At 43.6% G+C, this 22,296-nt stretch overlaps 1 protein-coding gene across 1 annotated transcript; it reads left to right on the plus strand.

Moving 5' to 3' along the window:
• Positions 1-33: 33 nt before the first annotated feature.
• CFAP210 (cilia and flagella associated protein 210) lies at positions 34-21,031 on the plus strand. The gene is made up of 9 exons (XM_082261405.1): positions 34-118; positions 3,705-3,916; positions 11,126-11,299; positions 11,432-11,637; positions 12,896-13,052; positions 14,381-14,520; positions 17,251-17,443; positions 18,463-18,627; positions 20,410-21,031. Exons 1-9 carry the CDS (start codon positions 52-54, stop codon positions 20,770-20,772), a joined length of 1,677 nt encoding a protein of 558 aa, XP_082117531.1. The 5' UTR covers positions 34-51; the 3' UTR covers positions 20,773-21,031.
• The last annotated feature ends 1,265 nt before the right edge of the window (positions 21,032-22,296 follow it).

Consider the following 22,296-nt stretch of genomic DNA (forward strand, 5'->3'; position numbering starts at 1 on the left):
ACGCGCCACACATCTTGGAGGTGAAGGGGAGCAGAGAGAGGATCGGGGGTGATGGCTACCGCGTCCGCCCCTGTGGTTCAGTATGGACGGAGGAAAGGCTCCAGCAGAAGGCAGGCAGGTGAGGCTCCATGCTGGCACCCTGGGCAATGGAAGATAAGGGGGCACCTCTTCTAAATCATGCTTACCGCCGATGGAAATCTGACTATATATATATACACATTATACTACCACAAGTATTGGGACACACATGAAATGTAATGGTATCCCAGTGTAAAGCCACGTACACACCATCAGATTATCGGAGGAATATTCCTCATATGAAAATTCTCCTCCAACAGAATTCAGCTTCAGAAGTGATGTCATGTGTGGAATTGCTTTGTATGAGTTCTTTCATTTCTGAGCATGCCTAGATTGCTCTTACTATTTTTTTTCAGACAAAAACTGTACTAAATAACTACTTACCGCCCGCCTACCGCCAAATGACAGCGTAGCGGTGCAGCTCTCGTTCTGGGAGGACGTCATATGACAGCGCCCCAGTACGGCCGCTCTCGCGAGGTTGCGCAGCGCAGCCATGACGCGGCACGGCCCTGATCTTGGTAATGGCACGGCTCTTTACCCATGTGATTGGCTGTGTCCAATCAGTAATTTGTAAGTGAGGAAGTGCCATTTATTGACGCTCCTCGCCTTACACTGTCAAGCTGCATTCACATGTCAGCGTATTGATCGCGGGCAGAATCGCCGCGATTCCGCCCGTGATCCGGAAATCATCGCAAATCGCGGGACGCATGTGCGTTGCCCGTGATTTGCAATAGCACCCCAAACGCTGTGCGATGTTACCACGATTTCCGCCTGCCGAATTGCGGTAACATCGCGCAAAATTGCGGGACACATTACGCTCCAAAGAAGCTCTTGTACTTTTTTGGGTGTAATGCGTCCCGTGATTTTTTTTGCGCGATGTTACCGCGATTCGGCAGGCGGAAATCGCGGCAACATCGCACAGCGTTTGGGGTGCTATTGCAAATCACGGGCAACGCACATGCGTCCCGCGATTTGCAATGATTTCCGGATCGCGGGCGGAATCGCGGCGATTCTGCCCGCGATCAATACGCTGACATGTGAATGCAGACTCAGAGTGTGTGGTGAGAAGAGCCGATCAGTGCCTCCTTCTCAAAGGGGAGTCAAGGACAGGTAATCAGGGCAATGATCATCAGTGCCCTGATTACAGTAAAGTACAGTACAGCAAAAAAACATTGCCCATCAGTAACGCCAATCAGTGCCCACAGTGTCCTCAATCAGTGCCCATTAGAGATGTCAGTCAGTGCCACCCATCAGTGCCACCCATCAGTGCTGCCTATCAGTGTCCATAAGTGCCACCTGATCAGCGCACATCAGTGAAGGAGAAAAATTACTTATTTACAAAATTTACTGACATAAATTAAGAAAAACTTTTTTTTTTCCTTCAAATTTTTCTGTCTTTTTTTTTTTTTTTGTAAAAAAATAAAAACCCAGTGGTGATTAAATACTACCAAAAGAAAGCTCTATTTGTGTGAAGAAAATGATAACATTTTCATTTGGGTACAGCATTGCATGACCGTGCAATTGTCCTTCAAAGTGTATTAGCGCTGAAAGCTGAAAATTGGCCTGGGCAGGAAGGGGGTGAAAGTGGCCGGTATTTAAGTGGTTAAATGAAAATTGGACGATGTGTTCAGATATGATAAAAGTGTATTTCTAGCCTGCACATTCAGCTTTTGTCACCCCAAAATTCATAATCCACTGTCGAAAGCACCATACTAACAATCTGAAAATCGGCAGATCGTTCGTCCGGCAAAATTTTACTTCCGATTTTCTTTTTGTGTGTATGGGCCTTTAGTCTATAGGGTTCAATATTGAGTTGGCTCACCCTTTGCAGCTATAACTCTTCTGGGAAGGCTGACAACAAGGTTTAGGAGTGTCTATGGGAATGTGTGACCATTCTTCCAGAAGTGCATTTGTGAGGTCAGGCGGTGATGTTGGATGAGAAGGCCTGGCTCCATAGGACACACCCCCTGTCACACCCCCTAAAAAGGAGAATTATAATAAAGATTAGTTAAAGCGGAGTTTTTTTTTTTTTTTTTTTAATACCCCCGGGACAGTCAGGGCTAGTGCATTCCACAATGGCTAGCCTCTGATCTGTCCCGGGTTGCACTTACCTGTTAGGACAAATACTTACCTTGCAAACGTCTTGTCCAGCGCTGCCATCTCAGATGTGGGCAGCTTGAAGCCAGCGCGTCCTCTTCGGCGTCTTCTTCCGCCTTCTTTGGTCCCACGATGCTCTGCGCCGGCCCCGACGTCACTTCCGGGTCGCGCGCATCATCCCTCCACAGCTTCTGGGCATGCCCAGAAGCTGTTTAGAAGGGGATGACGCGCGCGACCCGGAACTGACGTCGGGGCCGGTGCAGGCGCAATGATTCCTGGGAGCTATGACGTCCAGCAACCAGGAATCATTGCAGAGCCAGGAAGTGACGACGGGCCGCGGCCGAGGAAGGAGGAAGAAGGAAGTAAGGTAAGTATATTTTCTTCGCTACGAGGTAAGTAAAAAAAAAAAAAATATGCGATTATCCATTTCTTTTTCAGGTGACCCGGAGCGAGAAGATGGAGGTAAGTATAAAAATAGGGTGGAACTCCACTTTAAACCCAGAAGTGTTTTTTTTTTTTTTTTTTTACCACTATTATTCCTTTATACTGGCTTGGGGATTTTACAAATGTGGCGGTTTAGAAATTGGATGAAATGTTTAGCACTGGAAAACACTTTTTGAAAGATAAAAAGTGCATTTTATATACAACTATATAGATCAGACCAAAATGAGGGACAAATGAGGAGGAAACAAGGACAGAGGGACTTTGTTCCAAATCCGGACAGTTGGGAGCAATGCACCCTGAAACAGCAAACCCGGGGCAGTGATCATATCACCTGCTTAAGCCTCGTACACACGCACCGATTGTTGGCCGACCGATCGGCCGACTTTTGTCCAGTGTTGTTGTGTTGGTTGGAATGTTCCTAGACTGCACACACATTTTTTTGGCCAACAACAACCAACTTCAGAAGTGATGTCATGTGATGGTTGACTTTCCGTGTGTTTTTTCTTCTCTGAGCATGCCCAGTCTTGCTCATCAGATTTTTGTCTGCCGAAATCTGTACTGACTGACGGAAAATCGGCCGTTCTGTTGACGGCCAACAAAAATTTTATAGCATGCACACCAGATTTTGTTCGGCCGAAAAGTCGCAGTCGGTTGTCGGAAGCATCATACTAACAAGCCGACAATCGGCCGATCGGACGTTGGCCGGAAATTTACGGCCAACAATCGGTGCGTGTGTGCGGGGCTTTAAACTAAAACATAGACAAGGATTAAACGCTAAAGAAGCTGCACACTCAGTGAGTGATTAAATCAGCTGCTGAGGGTTTAATATGACTTTAATTCCTAGAGCTTCCATGTTCATTCACTACCAATGTGTAGAATGACTGTTTAGCATCAAATATTCCTGTACTGCGATGTCTGTTCCGGTTTCTTATACTGCTGTAAACTTCCTTAGTATAAAAATATTCCTTTGTGTCTTTGTAAACTATAAAGAGCCTTGGGACTCCTCTCATCATCTCTTGCACCCCCTCCTTGCACCTTCTTACTGTCAGGCTTACTAACTAAGAAACCTGTAATTCCCTCTGCAGCTGAAAAGGTGGCAGACAATGCTGGTTTAGCAGTAAAGCCGGTGGAGCTGCGTCATGTCACTGTGCTCCCTAAAGCAGACTGGGAACGGATTGTCAATTATAACAACACATTGGAAGAAGAAGAAAGGAGGCTCTATGAAGAGCGGGAGGAGCAGGAAGCCTTGCACCTTCGTTCCCAGGAAGTGGTGAAAAACTGGACTAACACCATATCTGTGAGTTATTCATTCTAATATCTCAAGTTCTAGCCGTAGATATTTTCTTTGCTAAATATGAGCCCAGATCCTGTAATGAGGGTCAGAAATCTGTCTTCAATTTATAAAGAGATGAAAAGGAGGGGAGCATTGATGTAAATAAGATTTATGTTTATTGAACATTTTGTAAGAAGTGCGATCGATTTTCCGGCCGGGCAATATCCCCCTTTCCTTACTATTCTTCTTCTGCCTTTATTTCTTTTCCTCTGTCTCTGGATGTCTTTAGATTTTTTCTGTACTCCTTGCGGTGTGCGTTAGTTGGTTTGCTTGTCTCATGACATATTAACCACATGCCTACTGGGCACTTATACCCCCTTCCTGCCCAGGCCAATTTTCAGCTTTCAGCGCTGTCACACTTTGAATGACAATTGCGCGGTCATGCTATACTGTACCCCTATGAAATTTTTATCATTTTTTTCACATAAATAGAGCTTTCTTTTGGTGGTATTTAATCACCTCTGGCTTTTTTATTTCTTACAAAAAAAAAGAAAAAAGTCAGAAAATTTTGAAAAAAAAAAAGTTTTTCTTATTTTCTGTGAGTAAATTTTGAAAATAAATAAAATTTTCTCCTTCACTGATGGGCACTGATAGGCTGCACTCATGGGCACTGATGAGGTGGCACTTATGGGCACTGATGAGGAGGTACTAATATGCCGCACTGATGAGCACTGATAGGTGGCACTGATGAGCACTGATAGGCGGCACTAATAGGCGGCACTGCTGGGCACTGAGAGGTGGCACTGCTGGGCACTGAGAGACGGCACTGAGAGGTGGCACTGCTGGGCACTGAGGTAGCACTGCTGGGCACTGAGAGGCGACACTGATGGGCAGCACTGATGGACACTGATGGGTGGCACTGATGGATACTGACAGGTGGCACTGATGGGCAGCACCATCAGTGCCCACACTCAGTGCCCATAGTGCTGCTAGTCAGTGCCCATCAGTGCCTAGATGAGCAGGCACTGATGGGCACTGACTGGCAGCACTATGGGCACTGACTGTGGGCACTGATGGGGGGCACTGAGGGCAGTTGTGGCATTTTTTTTCCCCTCTTCTGTAATCAGGGCACTGGTGATCAGTGCCCTGATTACATTCCTTCGTGTCCCCTTACCGGTGATCGGCTCTCCTCTTCCTCACACTGCAGTCTCTGTGTGAGGAAGGAGCGCTGGCGATGAGAGATGATCTCATATGTTTACATATGAGATCATCTCTCATTGCACGGTCCGATCACGTGGTAAATGGCCGCTGTGATTGGCCATTCACCACGATCTGTGATTGGCTGTGTCCAAGGGACACGGCCGACACAGATTTTCCCCGATGCGCGCCCGCGGGAGCGCATGGGGAGCCTGTTACTGGGAGGCCGTTTAAAGACGGCCTCCCGGAAATTCGAGTCCGCGCTGTAGCCGTACTTCGGCTATAGCGCGGGCCGGAAGTGGTTAAAGTCCTCCTACCTGACAAGACAGATTTGTTAAAAATTGTTATGGTCTTGGTTTCCAGGGTGCTTCTTTACATGGCAAAATATAATTCCTCAGGCTTCATTCACATCTGAGTGATCCGAATGGCGGGCAGAATAGCAGCGATTTCTGCCCGCAATTCTAAATCGCAGCAAATCACAGAACATTTGTGGAATGCCATTGCAATGATGACTAAGCTCCGGGGGTGGAGTGAAACGCATCGGGGCGTGGCCTGACGGGAGCCCAGGCTGAGGTTGTCTTTCTGTCTCTCTCTCTTATACCACCATAGGACTCCAAGGATGTGCGGCACCAAGGATCTTTCCTCTCTTCCTTCCTGTGTGATGCCATTACTTCTCAATGGCACCCCAGTTGCAGTGCGATTTTTGCCACGATTGTCGCCTGACAAATTGCATTAAAATCGTGCAAACATAATCGCGGGTTACCTGTCGCCCAAAAGAAGTGCCATTGAGAAGTAATGGCATCGCACAAGTGTTCTGGGATTTGCCACAATTTTGAATCGCGGGCAGATTCGTTGCGATTCTGACGGCGATTCGGAATGCTCAGATGTGAATGGAGCCTTAATCATGTGGCCGGCCTGGGTCTCTGTCCTAATTCTATTTCATCCTTGTTGTGCATTGGAGCACTCTGATGATAATCTGTTGTGTTCCGAACCATGGAACATGTTTTGTATTATTGATACAATGGATGAGGTTTTATGACTTCACTGGCACACTTTATTGATGTCTTTTTCTTCAGCCTGAAATTTTAAGGCAGGCATGTCCATGGCTGTGTTAAAGTATAACTAAACCCATGAACTTATAGTGGATGTCAACCCTTACATATACCCAATGAAGTGACTGGCCTCAGATGATACACAGAGATGAAACAAATTCTCCTATATAATGCCCCATACACACGTGCAGATTATCTGAAGACTTTTGTCTGCAGACTTACCTTTTCTATGTAGTGCAAGGGCCTGCCGGATTGCATACAAATTGAAAGTGTTTAGGTTTGACCTCATATTATATGGTTTTGGTAAGTCTGCAGACAAAAGTCTTCAGATAATCTGCATGTGTGTACGGGGCATAAGTCGTATATGTCTATCTACAGACGTCTTTCTCCAACATCCAGTGGTGTATTTTGGTTTTGTGCTGCTCTAGGCAAGGCTCGAATTGGGTGCCCCCCCCCCCCCATCTAAATTTGTCCCACCCTCAGCCGCTTTAAAATTACGCACGCCCGTACAACGGCGACAAACAACGTACATTTTACATAGGTAATGCTTTAAAAGCCTTTACAGTTTACCAGTTTACAGAGGAGGTCGAGTGGTAGAACTACTGCCCATATTCCGACAATACCTCACATGTGTGGGACGTTCGCTGTTTGCATGCGTGCGGGACCAACAAGCAAATTTACCCTTGCGTGCAAGCACGGGGGCACTTTAATGTTTTTTCTTTTTTTTACTTATTAATTTATTTTATTATTACACTGTTGCTCAATTTTTTTTTTTATCACTTTTATTGCTGTCACAAGGAATGTAAACATCCTTGTGACCGCAATAGGCAGTGACAGGTACTCTTTATGGAGAGATCTGGGGTCTATAAGACCTCAAATCCCTCTTCTGCTCTTAAAAGCATTCAATACACCAAGATCTGTGTTTTAAATGCTTTAGATGTTTTAAAAATGGTGCAGATGGTTACTGAGTAAAGTGATGTCATGTCCTAGCTGAAGACCTCATCTTGGTACAAGCGCTGCCCCCCTCAAAAATGCCGCCTGAGGCGAACGCCTTGTTTGCCTCCCAGTAGATATGCCCCTGCCTAAATCCATTCAAAATGCAGAATTTACACAGGATCTCTGAGCCCTGAAAAGCAGGGGATGGAGAGCTGAGGTTACATCAGTGAGAAGAGCTCTGGGAGATGATTGGAGGGAAGGGCATAGGCATGCACACAGGGTGTGCCAGGTAAGCCTGGGCACACCCTAATCACCCTGTGTGGTACATATTTCCCATGTTTAGACCCCTAATATTTCACCAAATACAAAAAAGTCTAATTTTCTGCTAAAAAAATAAAAAAAATAAAATTGTAAAAAATATTCTACTGACACCAATCCTTGCCCTTGTGATACCATCCACTGCTCTACTGACACTGCCAGTATATAAACATATGCACACACATGAATACAGTATATGTTTGAGTTTTGGGGTGCACACCCTAATGCAAATGGCTGTGCACACCTATGGGGAAGGGAAACACCCCCTTTATACAGCACACAGGAAAAGAGCTGGGGCTGTCAATCACAGGCTGTGCTCTCCCCTGTCACCATTTTTCTATTGGTGTCAGGAAAATTTGTCAAAAGTGACTCATGCTTATAGTAGAGGAATGGAGAAGCAGACAGAAATTACACTTGGTGCTTTGGATTGAGACAAGTACACACTATAGAGGGATATGCTTTGTTCATATTTCATGTCTGAGGAGGTTTTCAACCGTTTTAACTGTTTAACTCATAACAATTACATTCAAGGCATGCTATGAATGATCACTGTCACTCCCAACCAAATTGTCAACCTATTAAATGACTGCCATCATCACCATTGCAACTGCAGATAAATTTGAGGATAAGATGGCAGCTTCCTTGACTGTAAAGTTTAGGAGGGTTTGATTCTGCTTAAATTACTTTCTGTCATTTAATAATTGATGCCGTGTCTATTTCTGCAATATGTAGACAGGTTGTCCAACAAATTAACTTCTTCATTCCCATGAAGCTTCTTCATTCAGCTGCTGGGATTGAAGAAAACATCCATATGTGCAGCATGGAGGAGTTTGTGATTTATTACCCTGCCTCTCATGACAATGCTGGATCAGATGCTGGATTTGGTTTTACCAGTATCTGGTCTATAGACCGTCAATAAATATACGATTTTACATTATCCTTGGGTCCCTCTCATTATATATTTATGTTTACTTTATTGCTGGTCGCACCTCATATAAAGTCCCAACCTTGCTTTTTGCTTTAATGCTGTATCAGAGCTGTCACATGGAGGAGGTAATAGATATAAGCAGGGCCGGGACACAGGGAGGGCAGGAGGGGAAGCTGCCCTGGGCACTATGGTGTCATATGAGGTGGGGGGCACCACATGGAGATTGGGGGGCGGGAGGGAATTTGTGTTTGAAGGAAGGATTTGGGGGGGCATCAGGGGGTAAGAATTGTTCCAGGAGGGGGAATTGGGGGGGGGGGGTGCTAAGATTGGGTGATCTAAAGGGATTTGTGTTGGGAGGGGGGAAAGCAGATTTGTGCTGAAAGGGAGGGATTTGAAGTGGGGGGGGGGGGGAGATGTGTACTTGGAGGGGACATTTTAGGGGTGAAGGATTTGTGCTAGGAGGGGTGATTTTTTATTTTTGGGGGGGTCAAAGACTTGGGGGCGATTAATACTGGGAGGGGGGGGAATTTAGGCTTAGGAATCTGAATGCAGATCAGTGCTCAGTGTTTTTGTGTGGGGGGAGGGGGGTTTGCGGACACATAATGGTCATACATCTGGGGGGGGGGGGGGGTCAGTTTGGCATGTTCACCCTGGGCTCTAGATGACATTGGAGGGGAGGGAAATGTTGAAGAAAAAGTGGGTATATGCTGCAGAGGAGAACCTGATCCTGTGCTTGCAAGAGCTTAGGGGGTCTGTGATTCAGGCAGGGCTGGCCATTTATCAGTTCCACCTACAATCTGATTTCCCATCTCCGCAGAGATCACCTAACCATTGCTGCAACATTATTTTGGCCTCTGGAAGAAGTTCTAAGTACTGCTTTCTGCAGGAAAGAGATTTCAGACCTTCCTTTACAATTCTTCCCTTTAAAGGAAACCTTTACTGGAAGAAAGATGTGTGCTGCCATTGTTGAAACTGTCCCAGTTGCCTGGCTGTCATGCTAATCCTCTGACTTCAGTATTAAAGAGCCACTTATAGGAGTTCATGCTGCTACATGCTTGTTCTGGCGAGTTACTCACAAAGTACTGAAGCCAGAAAAAAACTGGCCATACATTGATTGAAATTAGACTGATCCAATAGCAACCTTCTGAATTTCAATCGGTATGTGACCCCCCCCCCCCCCCTCTAAATAATTTCATTGATTTCTGTAGAAGAGACCCTTTGGAATATTTTACAACCATCAGCTGCAGCTACTGATCAAAGTATTCTAAGGCTAGGTTCGCATCTGTGCGGGCCATGGTTTACGCGGACATGAGAGCCTATTCATTTGAATAGATTGCTGTGCCTTGCGACACGCAGGAAAGAAGTTCCTGCACTATTTTTGAACTCCCAGCCCGCAGAGAAACTGAGGTTTCCAGTGTGGGTGTGATTTCCAGTGCGGGGGGGGTGCCAATAGATTAATGGCACCCCCCTGCGGGTCCTGCGTTTCGCTGTGCGGGTGGTTGCAGCTGTGGGAATTTGTCGGGGTCTCGCAGCGACACCACCTATACAGGTGTTAGTCTACCCTCACAGTGGAAGGTGCCAATGTCCTGGTGGGGGAATTTCTCCATCCATATCCTTAGTGTGGATGGAGGAATCTGTTAGGGTTGGTTCACACCACACTTTCAGCATTACCAATGCATATTTGCATGCGTGTTTAGACATATTTTTTTATGCTTTTTTATGCTTTATTGTTTTTTTCCTCTTCTTCTTCCTTTTTTTTAATTATTTTGACTCTTTGGACAATGGTTTCTTATGTGGCATTCAATTTAGATGTATTCAGACACATTCCTAGTAAAATAAACTGCAGCAGGCCCTGGTGTGCGGTACAGCTACTGGAATACTAGGCAATTATGGTATGGGCTACGGATATGTTTTACAAACGCACTGGAAAGCATCTAGTGTGAACCAGCCCTTAGGTCAGGGGTGTCAAACTCAATTTCATCGCGGGCCGCATCAGCATTATGGTTGCCCTTAAAGGGCCGGTTATATCTCTAGGATTAGATGACCAGAGCACTCCACGCTCCCTTACACCCTTACATGAGATGTCAAGAACCCCCCACCATCAGAGGTCAAGAGTCACCCACCCTTCCTTACAGCACAATGCACCCCCTCTACCTTGTGTTGTTGCCAGGAAGAAGATGCAGGTGGATCTGGGAAGAAGTTCAGGGTCTGGAGGAGAACCAGAGGAGGGCTGGAGTCAGCTTCCAGAGTCTGCTGGATGCTGAGACCAGGGGAGGCAGAGACAAGGTGGTGTTGCGGCTGCACAGAGAGGTACAGTATCTGTAGGAGTTCAGCCCTCGTCTCTGCTGCGGACTGCTGAGAAGAGGGGGGGGGATGAGCCTTTCTGCAGCTGCACAGAGGAGTGCAGGATCTGGCAAAGGAGTTCTGTCCTCTCTGCTACCGACTACAGGGACAAGGTGGGGGCAGAGACAAGGGGGGTTCCTTCAGCATCAGGAGAGGTGCGAGGGCCACATAAAATGGCCTGGGGGGCCGCATTCGGCCCGCAGGCCTTATGTTTGACACCTGTGCCTTAGGTTATTTTTTTGTCATTTAGTCTACTGGCTGCATGAAAAAAAACTAACCATGCATTGCCAACTATAGCCCGGCATCTTATGTACTTCTCCAAGAGGATTCATTCTACATAGATTTTTTTTTTAATATTAGCAGTTATTTTGTCATACCTTTAAATGAAAAAAAACAATCATTGCCATGTGTTTTATTTTTATCATAGGGCGATAAACACCATTTCAATATCATTTATAGGGTTTGAGGCAGAAGAGGCTAAAAGCAAAGAAGCTTCGGGAGGAAAAAGAAGAGGAAGAAAAGAAGAATATTGATCTAGAGGAGGCCCAATATCAGGCAGAGAAAAGGAGAGAGGCCATTGAAAAAGCCAGGACCAAGCAATACTACCAGACTGATAAAGTCAAGACGTTCCATGTACATAGTTTATTTTATGTTTCTTATATTTGAGTCGTAGTGATCTGCTATGCTGAAGCTCTGCTGGTTATTCTGAAGTCCAACTAAAAATATGTAAAAATTATAAATATGTGTTACCTGTATTATTTACAGAGTGCGCTGCTACTTACCGAAGTCATAAAAGAGCGAGATGCACAGATGGAGCTCAAAAATAAGATAATGAATATGAGCACTAGGCAAGGCAAAGACACTTTGGCAAACATGCAGCGAGAACTGGAAGAAAGTATTTATAATGACCAGCAGAAGGCGCTGCAGAGACTGACAGAAAGAAAGTATAACGCAAATGAGCTTATGAAACAGTATGTGAAACTTTACTACTTTTTGGCAGATTTTCTGCTTTCTTATTTATTTTGTAAGTTTGCTAGCCATTGGTTAGCCTGTTTATATGCATACAGTGTTTTTAACCACTTTACCACCGGAGGATTTTGCTGTCTTACGTCTGGGCCACTTTTTGCGATTCGGCACTGTGCGACTTAAACTGACAATTGCGCGGTCATGCAACGCCATACCCAAACGAAATTTACATCCTTTTTTTCCCACAAACAGAGCTTTCTTTTGGTGGTATTTGATCACCTGTGCGATTTTTACTTTTTGCGCTATAAACAAAAAAAGAGCGACAATTTTGAAAAAAATAACAATATTTTTCACATTTTTTATATGAAATTCCCCCCAAAAAAATGTAAAAATCAAAATTTTTTATCATTTTAGGCCAATTTGTTTTCTGCTACATATTTTTGGTAAAAAAAATCACAATAAGCGTATTTTGATTGGTTTGCGCAAAAGTTATTGCGTTTACTAACTAAGGGAAAGATTTCTGTCGTTTTTGGTGTTTTTTTTTTTTTAACGAGTAATGGCGGCGATCTGCGTTTTTTTTTTTTTTTTTGTGGGTCTGCGACATTGCGGCGGACAGATCGGACCCTTGACTGACATTTTTGACACTTTTGGGGGTGCCAGTGACATTACTACAGTAATCAGAGTTATAAATATGCACTGTTACTGTAAAAATGACACTGGCAGGGAAGGGGTTAATTTTATTGGAGAGGAAGGGGTTAATGTATGCCTGGTGCTTACTGACCTGTGTGGGGGGAGGTGACTGAGTGACACAGGGACAGATCGCATGTTCACCTATGCTGAACCCTGCAATCTGACCCTGCCTGTCACTTAGGAGATCAGCCCGCTTGCGTTTACTCAAGCAGGCGGATCTCCACACTCGATTCCCCGACGATCGTGGAAGAGCAGCAGCGATCGCCGCTGCTCCTCCCCTGGCCCGACTCCCGCTGTGACTGAATACAGCAGGAGCGAGCCTCCGGCGGCGCGCGCGTGCCGCCGAGAAAGGGGAATGTCTGGCGACGTAGGCCACTTTGCCGCAGCAGAGCTCTAGTGAGTAGTGCGGAAATGGTTAAAAGATCAGAGTAAGCGTAAAAAGTTATTGAGACAGGTACTCTTTTTAAGCAGTTAAAAATCTTAGGTTTCAGTCTACCATTTATACTAACTTTGTTGCTTTCCTCCTGTGTTTTTAGCAGGTACAACTTTCATATGCCGTTTATTTCTCCCCAGGATGGAGGAGCACAGACATGCTGCTGATCTAGAGAAGCAAGCTAACTATAGAGAGGGTGAAGAAATCAAAAGACTGACCAGGATGAACGAGTGGGAAATGAGCAAGCTGGCTAAACTGAAACGGGATGAGAAACAAGAAATAATGAGAGCCCATTTGGTCAGTAGATTACAAAAAACAACACATTTACATTACATATAGGGCCCTTTTAGGAAGCATGGATGTCTGCATCATGATCTATACAATATTCTACCATTTTCCAAAAAGGAGACTTTAAACGACAACCATATCTTCTTAGTGTGAAAACAAAGATTATGATCTATAGTCATTTTTTTTAATTAAATAGCAAATTGTCTGTAAGGAGACATGTGACAAGTTTAGAAAGATTTAAAATAAAGATTATCAAAAAATAAATAAATAAATTAAAAAAAAAATGAAAAAAAAGCTTATAGATTTTACAACCACTGATTATTTTTCCCAATCTACACATCTTTATTGCATGTTGGTCACGTTTTACATCATCGGTAATGACAATATTCTAGTCCCTTATTTCCAATATTGCTTTTATAAAGTTGGTGCTGTTGAAAAGCAGTCTTACTTTGGCAATAAAATTACCATTTTTATTGCTATAAAGGACTATTTTTTATTGCTATAGTTATCTTTGTTTAACACTAAGGAGGTTGTCCTTTAAAGCCTACTTTTTGGAAAATGGTAAAAGAATGGGGCAAGTCGAAGAACTACAAACTGTGCATTGCGGCATGCTTTCAGATACACGAAGGCCACATTTACACAGCACTGTAATGTTTTTTGCAGAATCTTGCTGGCAAAAGCTGGCAGCAAGATCCTACGCATGGTTCTCGGAATGTTGTATACATGTAACGTTTACATGCATACAATACATTATTACAGCAAAAATGGCCTCTACTGGCCACTACCATTGCTAAGTTAAATGCTAGGACAAAGGCAGCTTCTGCCACCTGTGTCCTGCCAAAAAAGAATGTCAGTCCTGACATTTTCGCTAATAAAAGTGAAAGCAGTCTCTTCCCCATCAGTTCCTCTATGACAGCTGAAAGAAGGAGCTCTTTCTTAGCCAATCAATTTCTACATAGAAGAAAACAGCTCCTCCCACCAGCCATCAGGCAGACCTGATGGGGAACTGAAATACATAAAGCATTCTGGCTGCACCTGCCCATGGCATGAAGAGCAGTTAAAAGTGGTGGGAATAAAGAACAGTTAAATTGGCACAGGCAGAAGATGGTGGTGGCAGGAAATTATCTTGGGCTATCATTATTAGTTTTTTGTTCCAACATATCTGTCAAAGTGTGGCCCACAACTGAAGATTGCATTGCCCTTGTGGCCTATCTTTGGACTTGAGTTTGACATACCTAGTCTACACCAAGCAGGAGGACTCTCTGATCACAAATTATCCCAGCTAAGAATTTGAAATATGTGATTTAAAATATAGGAATACCTTTGGTTTTCGACAGGCACATGTTGCAGACAGAGACTTGCTCAGAGAGATTGAGAAACAGAAGGAAGAGGAAAATGATGACTTGGTACGTCGCTTCATTCTTGCAAAGAAAAAAATGTCCAACTTGAAAAAAGAAAGAGAGGATGAATTGCACAGGTGAGGATGTGTACAAGTCCTAGGCTGTAGAATGTAGAGGAAGAGAAAGACCAGTGTTTCTTAATGGAACATAATTGGCTGTTTCGGAAAGAGATTCCGAACCTGGGTGTCAAAGTTTAAAAAAGAAAAGACGCGCAAACCAAAAATTTAAAAACTAAGATACCAATAAGTTCATAGTTGTCCAGGTCTCGAATAAAACTATTTTTGTATAGTGGCAGACTGAGAAATGTGAATAAAATCTACTTTAAAGTAAATAATTCAATTTTAAAAATGGCAGAATAGGGTGAAGGCATTTCTTGCTTCATTCAAGGCTGGCTCATTTGCATTGCAGGGTGTAAAAGTCAGTGCTGATGAACCTTGCTCTGCATAATAATGGGAAAAATGAAGCTTAAAAGGGATTTTCCATATTTGTTTAGAAACTGGAAAACCCCATAGTGAGTTTAATCAAATGGAAACCACTTAACCTCCCCTGTCCGCAGTATGTCATGTGACAGCTCTGACACCTTAAAGTGGAGTTCCACCCTAAAATTTAACTTCAGTCCATCTTCTTGCTCCGGGTCACCTTAAAAAACAAATGGATAATCGTACTTTTTTTTTTTTTTTTTTACTTACCTTGTTTTAGAAGATAATATACTTACCTTACTTCCTCTTCCTCCCTCGGTGGCCACGGCCCATCAACACTTCCTGGCGTGCAATGATTCCTGGGAGCTGAACGTCATCGCTCCCGGGAATAAATGCGCCTGCACCGGCCCCGAGGTCAGTTCCAGTGCAGGCGCGTCATACCTTGCTAAACATCTTCTGGGCATGCCCAGAAGCTGTGCAGGGATGACGCTGTGGCACCGGAAGTGATGGCGGGGCCGGTGCAGTGCATCGTGGGACCATAGAGGACGGAAGAGGACGCAGAAGAGGATCGCGCTGGCTTCAGCTGCCCACACCTGAGATGGCAGCGCTGGAGAAGACATTTTCAAGGTAAGTATTTCTTCTTGCAGGTAAGTGCAACCCGGGACAGTTCAGAGGCTAGCCATTGTGCAATGCACTAGCCCTGACTGTCCCGGGGGTATTTTTATGTATTTTTTTTGTTTTAGGTGGAACTCCGCTCTGCCCAACGAAGAATTGTCACTTCCAAGGCCGCAAGGACACCATTGGTGTCCCCTAGCTTCTCTTGGAGGTCTACTATTCACACTACACTGCTTGTTTACTTTGCATTCCATCCCAATATATTTTCATGATACCATCTGCTGTATGAAGCACTACACATGCTTCAACACCCAGCACTTTTTACAGTTTCTTAGCACTGAGCTCTGTCTACCTTACATTTCACAAGTATGCATGTCCTAAGCACTGCCTGCTTTCCACCAACTCCAATCCCTTCAGGCACGTTGTTGTCAAACAGCTGCACAATGACTTCACACATCAAGAAAATTGGTATGAACTGTCATTCTTCCTTGGGGAGGGAGAAATGACAGTTTATATATGACACTTCTCCCCCCCCCCCCCCCCCCAGTCCACGATCAGCTCCCTCTATACCATCCCTCTGTTCACCCTCCTAGTCCATGAAGTGGTCCTTCTCTGCATTGTTTCTCAATGAAACACAATTAGCTGACATCCCTTTCTATACACCTGTTCTTACTCTGCCTCCCCTCTCCTCTGTCCATGTTCATCTCCCACTCTACTTTGCTCCCCCAGCCACAACAATCCCTCTCTCTGCCCCCCAACTAGCCCCACTCTACCTATTCTCCGATGGTCTATGATCATTTTTGCCTCCTTTATCCACTGTCCACAGTTAGCTCCAAACTACGATTATCTCTTTTGTGTCACCATTCTTTCACTTACATGTGTCCTAGTTAAGCTCATCCTAAGCTTCCTGTCTTTTTCCTCTGTCCAAGAATATGGTATCATGGAAAGATATTGGGATGGAATGCAATGTGAACAAGAACCCACGTGAGCAGACTGTAGTGAGAATAGTAGGGGGGAGACCTACAAGTGAAGCTAGAGTGGACATTAAGGGTAAAACTGTCAGAGAACATTGTGCAGACAGTGGGAGTAGCTGCTAGAGAATGTAGTGCGGATGGCAGAGGGAGATATTAATGACATATATAGCATCTCCCACCTTTTGTTCCACCATGCTTTCACTTCTGTCCTAGCTCAGCTCACTCTTAGCCTCATGTCTTTTCTCTTGTCTATAATCCTCTACATTCTGCCATTTTTCTTTTTCCCCAGTGCTGGATTAGATCACACTCTTTCGCCATTATCTTTTCCTATCTGCTCTTGCTCAGCCTCCTTCAATGTAATGTTCCAATATCATGATCATTTTCCACTCTGCCTCCTTTATGCCCTTTTGATCTACAACCAGTTGTCATTCTGCATCTTTATCAACCTACTTCCAAATCCACAGCCACCATTCTACCTCTTGTTTCCCTGATCACCTACAGCTCTGCTTTTTCTCCCATTGAATCATGATAACAACCTCCCTCTCTAACAGCTGTACTTCAAAGCTCCACAACCAGTTAGCACCCTAACCCCATCATTTTCTACTTTTTGCTAAATATTATCTGAGTCGGCAGTAATGAATGCCAGTGTGTTACAAACCACAAAAAGGCCTAAAATCATTTAGCCTCAGTAAATCGATTCGTAAATCGGCACACATTAACTGTTAAAGCTAATGCATAAACTTGCTGAGCTAAATGAGACATCACAATGATTCTAATGGGTTGATTTGTTGGGTACCAGGAAAACAGTGGAACGTAGGGATCAAATCACTGAACTGCTGGCGGCACAAATGAAACAGAAAGTTGATGATGAAGAGCAACACATAGCAAAAGCTGTGGCAGACATAGAAGCAAAAAACAAAAAAGAAACACAGGAAAAAGAAGAGAAGATAAAGGCAGATATCAAGGCTATCACTGAGCATAGGCTTGCAATGGTAAGAACACAACTGCTTTTAATTATGAATATATAGATTTTTGTTTTTCTATTCATTATTTAGTAAGCCTAAGATTCTGAATGCCAAGGATTTACTGCTTTGCCCATCATCCCTCTGCATTGCTTGAAAAAGTGTAAATATAAGGCAAGGTGTTTATCCTGAGCAGATTGAGTAGCAAGTAGTATCAGTTTCTTGGCCTCCTATTTTGCTCTGTGGTTCCTTCCGTTGGCCCCTGCACGACTAAAGGACACAGTTTGCCAAATGAGCACAGACAGCAGAGTACCAAAAATTGACAGTTAAGAAAGTAACTGTCTGTTTCTAAAAAACTTTTCAAGTAGCTGTTTGTTTTCAATACAGCAGGAGGTTCAGATTAAAGACAATGAGGAGTGGACCTTGAGTTATCTCTGATGGATAACATCACATGGGAGAGGTCATGTGCTCCTCCATACCTGGAAGCCCCATCACATTAAATCAAATAGAGCATGGGCTCTAAAGGTGCGAAGAGGCAGCATCGATATTGCGTATACTTTGCTCGGATAAAGGCTATCCGTAAGCACTGTCACTTTGCACTGATGGGCAAGTGAGGGGGAGGTTGATTAACTAAAGGGAAATATATTGTGCATTGCAAGTGCAGTTGCTCTAGATCTGAGGGGAAGCTCTGCAGATTTCTAGCATCCAATCATGTGCAAGCAGAAATGCTGTTTTTTATTTTCCTTGCATGTGATTGAGTATTCTTTGCATGTGATTGGGTATTCTTTGCAAAGTGAAGCTTTACCTCATTTACTAAGCTCTGGAGCAAGTGAACTTGCAGTGTACAGTATATTTGTCTTTAGTAAATTGACCCCAATGTATCTGTAATGGATTTTGCAAAAGAAACAATGCTTGGTAAATACAAATTACATAAGTATACCAGTTAGGGGGCGTTAAAAGTTTCCACTAAATCAACTAGGCGCTAGAAATATGTGGACTTTAATGAGCACAAAACATCACCCTATGACATATGTTATCTTTAACAACAGAGAAGAAAAAAAGAAGAGGAAGAAAAAGAAGAGAAGTTGAAGGCCTTACAAGCCCTTTATAAAATAAAAGAGGCAGATAATTATTTCATTGCACAGCAGAAAGAGAAAATGAAACAAACTGGAGAACAATGTAAGAAAGTGCAAACAATGCAGATCCAACAGATGGTAAGAACCTGACTTTACTTTACCAACCACAGCTGAATACAGTAGATGACTTCGATTTTAGATGGATTTAATATAATGGGGTTGACTAAAGGAGTAAATTGCATTGCAATTTAATTATAATTTGCAGAATTATCTTTTGCACTTTTTGGCAAAGTCACTGGGCGTCATTTACGAATGCAATTGCTCTGTATTTCCAAATGTAACATTCTGCAAATGTATGTAAATCATGTGCATTTACTTTTTTATCTTTTGTGGCTGAACATTCTGCAAGTGAAAAGGGGGGGAAGGGCGGGACTTTGAATAAGGCGCCCAGTGGGATATGCCGTGTGCCTCCATCCCTAAATTCAATTGAAAATAGAAAAAAAAAAGAAAGAGTTTGGGACTTTGAATGAGAGACATGACATGACAAGGCTGATACAACAAAAGATATGACATTTATTAATACATGCAAAAAAAGGAATGTACATGATGTAAAATACAAATATATTGAATAGATGGTATAAAATGGAATGGTAAAAAAAGACATATAACCCCCAAACCATATTCAAAAGAACCAGCATAGCAATAGGACAATAGTAACAGAGTATATAATGATATCATAACATCCATAGACTTGACGCATTTCATGGAGTAGATTCGCCACTTCTTCAGAGTCGGAGTATGATCCATATCTATAAAAAATAAATATAGGCATATAGAAGCATTGCAAAAAATGATGGTAAATGGAAAATGGTAGGGGGGGGGGGGGAGAGGAAGGGAACAAGTCCCCACATTCCCAAAAACTTACATGGTAGCTGAAGCAGTGACCGGTACTGGAGGTGGGGGCATGGACCCAGGCGCCTCCCACGGGAGCTGAGGGCGCATAAGGCCCAGCAGGCAGGGCGAAAGACTTCACACACCAAAGAAGTGTGGGTAGAGGTGATTGGGGTAATGTTGAGTAGCCACATGAAAAATGTATCTATATAGAGTAAGAATAAATAATAAATGCAATATCTTTTATTGTATCATGTCATGTCTCTCATTCAAAGTCCCAAAATTTTTCTATTTTCAACATTCTGCAAGTGTTTCACCACCACTGTTTTGCGAATATATGTGAATGTTTGCTCAATTTTATGCATTTGTTGCAAGTGTTAAGAACTACATTGCCTAAGAATTAACACCGCCACCTGTAACATAATTAGGAAGTGATGCAGACTGTTATTTATCTAAAAAAAATGACTACCTAAATGCTTTTCTGACAGCTATTTTAGGCAATTTGTGAAAAGACTGTGGCAAATTTGCTATATTTTTTACATAATCTGACAACTGGCTCAAAGCAATACGACACAATTACTACACGAAATGCGACATTATAATAAATCTGTTGCATTGTAAAATGCCTGTCGCTGCATTTTATCACAGCGCACTGTGCAGAACCACATGGCACTGTACAGCAGCGCATCGCCATGAATGAAGTGTACTTTTGTATACATTAAATAAAGTTTAAAGGAGCTGTGTGATGTGGTAAATTGCACACCACGCTGCCTTCGACCGCAGTCAGGAACTGACAGCTGCCACAGTTGTAAATTGTAAATTTGCCCTAACACAGCATTTCTGGCAAGATCAACAGAAATTTTCTGTACTTGCTGAAAATGTTCTTAGCCTGAAAAAAATAAATCTAATGCAGCCACCATATCCTAGGACTGGTAAGCTGCAATGTATTACATTTATGTTTTAAGAAGCCAGCATAATTGTATAATGTTCGTTTTCAAAATCTTATTTGATGTTCTTTGCTAAATGTAGGCTGAGAAGAAAACTATGTCACAGGCAGAAAAAGAAGCAGAGATCACTTATGCCAAACAAAATGAAGCTTTAATGATGAAGGAAGAGGATGTTTTCCAAGAGTACGCCAAACAAGTGATTGATTCAGTCACCAACAGTGGATGTAATCCATATGCGCTGAAGAAAGCAGCTCAGATTGGCACTGGTGGTGGGCACGGCCCAGCTTACCCTGGCAGAGGAGGCATTCGGCCTAGCTACCTAGTACAGGATACTAGTGGAGTCCAACTTCCAGCCTACCAGAATGACACTACCCAGCAAATAAAGGGGATCTATGATTCTGGGGATATCCAACACGCTAAAAGAAAACTTGGTTTTACATACTGATGCAGAATTGTACCACATTAACACAACTGCGTAAGGAACTTGTACTGAGACAATATGGAGCCTGCCAATGCTGGCCTATCCTGAAATTATTGGTTACCTGGCTGTCATGATGATCCATTCATTGAGGTACTTTCTTAGGCACTGTCCTGGAATACGTATGCAGATCAGTATTAATTCCAGAAACAGTCAGGGAACTAGCAAATTTCAGTAGAGCAGCAGCTTCTGCCCCATATTCTCCCAGTACAGGTTTCCATAAAGAATATCTATACTTTCTGACACAATACAGTTATTTTTTTTTTTGCCTACCCGTAAAGCCGGCCATAGATGGTGCAATTTTCTTTCCTGCAATCACTGACTGTTGATGGGGCAATCCCTCCTGCGGAGCCATTGTATTCTCCCTGTGGGGGGTGCTGTCCCTGCCAGGAGAACACACAGTGATTATTGCTAGTGCCCATAGGCGCTGGCAATAATTGCATGAAAAATCTGACATGCTGGTTGTACCCAAATGGATTGATGGGTCGACTTGTGTACAATCAGTCTGCCCGTACATGTTTCGAATCTCAGCCGGTTCCTGCTGAACCAGCTGAGATTCAAACTGTTTATGGCCTACTTAAAGCGAAATTCCGCCCCCCAAAATGTAAAAGTCAGCAGCTACACATACTGTAGCTGCTGACTTTTAATATTAGGAAACTTACCTGTTCTGGAGTCCAGTGATGTCGGCATCACAGCCGATGTTTCCATCGGCTGTCGGGTGCTGCCGCCGCCATTGCCGGTAAGGGAACCAGGCAGTGAAGCCTTTGCGGCTTCACAGCCGGTTCCCCACTGTGCATGCGCAAAGCGTGCTGCACATTTGGATTGGCTCAGTGGCGGGGGAAGGAGGAGGGGGCCAAACTTCTGAGGGACGGCGCCGTGGGGAAGGGTACCTGTCAAAAACAGGTACCCGTTCCCCCCTCCCCACTGAAAGGTGCCAAATGTGGCATCGGGGGGGGGGGGAGGGAAATGAGCAGAAGTTCCACTTTTGGGTGGAACTCCGCTTTAACCTAATGGTCCCTCCTTCCAGATGTATGCTTTCCTGAATTGGATGACGACGACCTGCAGAAATGTTCAGAACCTCTGGCGTTAATCTTTCTTCCACTGGATGCACCTGCACATTTGATCCATGCAATGCAAATTCAAGCCTCCCCATTTCAATGGGACTATCTCCAGTATTAAAAGTTGGCTCCATAGAAGTCTATGGGAATTGATGACACAGGTATAGCCAGGGGCAAAGAAGATATCAGTCAAAAGTTCTAGAGATTCCTGCAGGACAAGGGATTTGGGCAAGTATGTATCTGGGGCAGGTAAATTTAAGTCAGGAAGGTTAGGCAAAAATAATTACTGTACTTTCTCTGAAAGAACAAGTATACTTTAATGTGTAGGAAACACAATCCATAATAATTAGACTTAAAATAAAATAGGATTTAGTGTGTTTTTGTGACTTTTTACCATTGCATAAAGGCTAAATATGCCTCCAGCCATTGTGTA

The sequence above is a fragment of the Pelophylax lessonae genome (assembly GCF_965119305.1).
Source record: "Pelophylax lessonae genome assembly, chromosome: 6".
Lineage (NCBI taxonomy): Eukaryota > Metazoa > Chordata > Amphibia > Anura > Ranidae > Pelophylax > Pelophylax lessonae.

Coding starts and splice junctions, on each gene's coding strand:
- CFAP210 (XM_082261405.1), top strand. CDS start 52: ATGGCTACCGCGTCCGCCCCTGTGGTTCAGTATGGACGGAGGAAAGGC. Junction 11,638..12,895: donor GCAAATGAGCTTATGAAACA/GTATGTGAAACT, acceptor ATTTCTCCCCAG/GATGGAGGAGCACAGACATG. Junction 14,521..17,250: donor AGAGAGGATGAATTGCACAG/GTGAGGATGTGT, acceptor GTTGGGTACCAG/GAAAACAGTGGAACGTAGGG.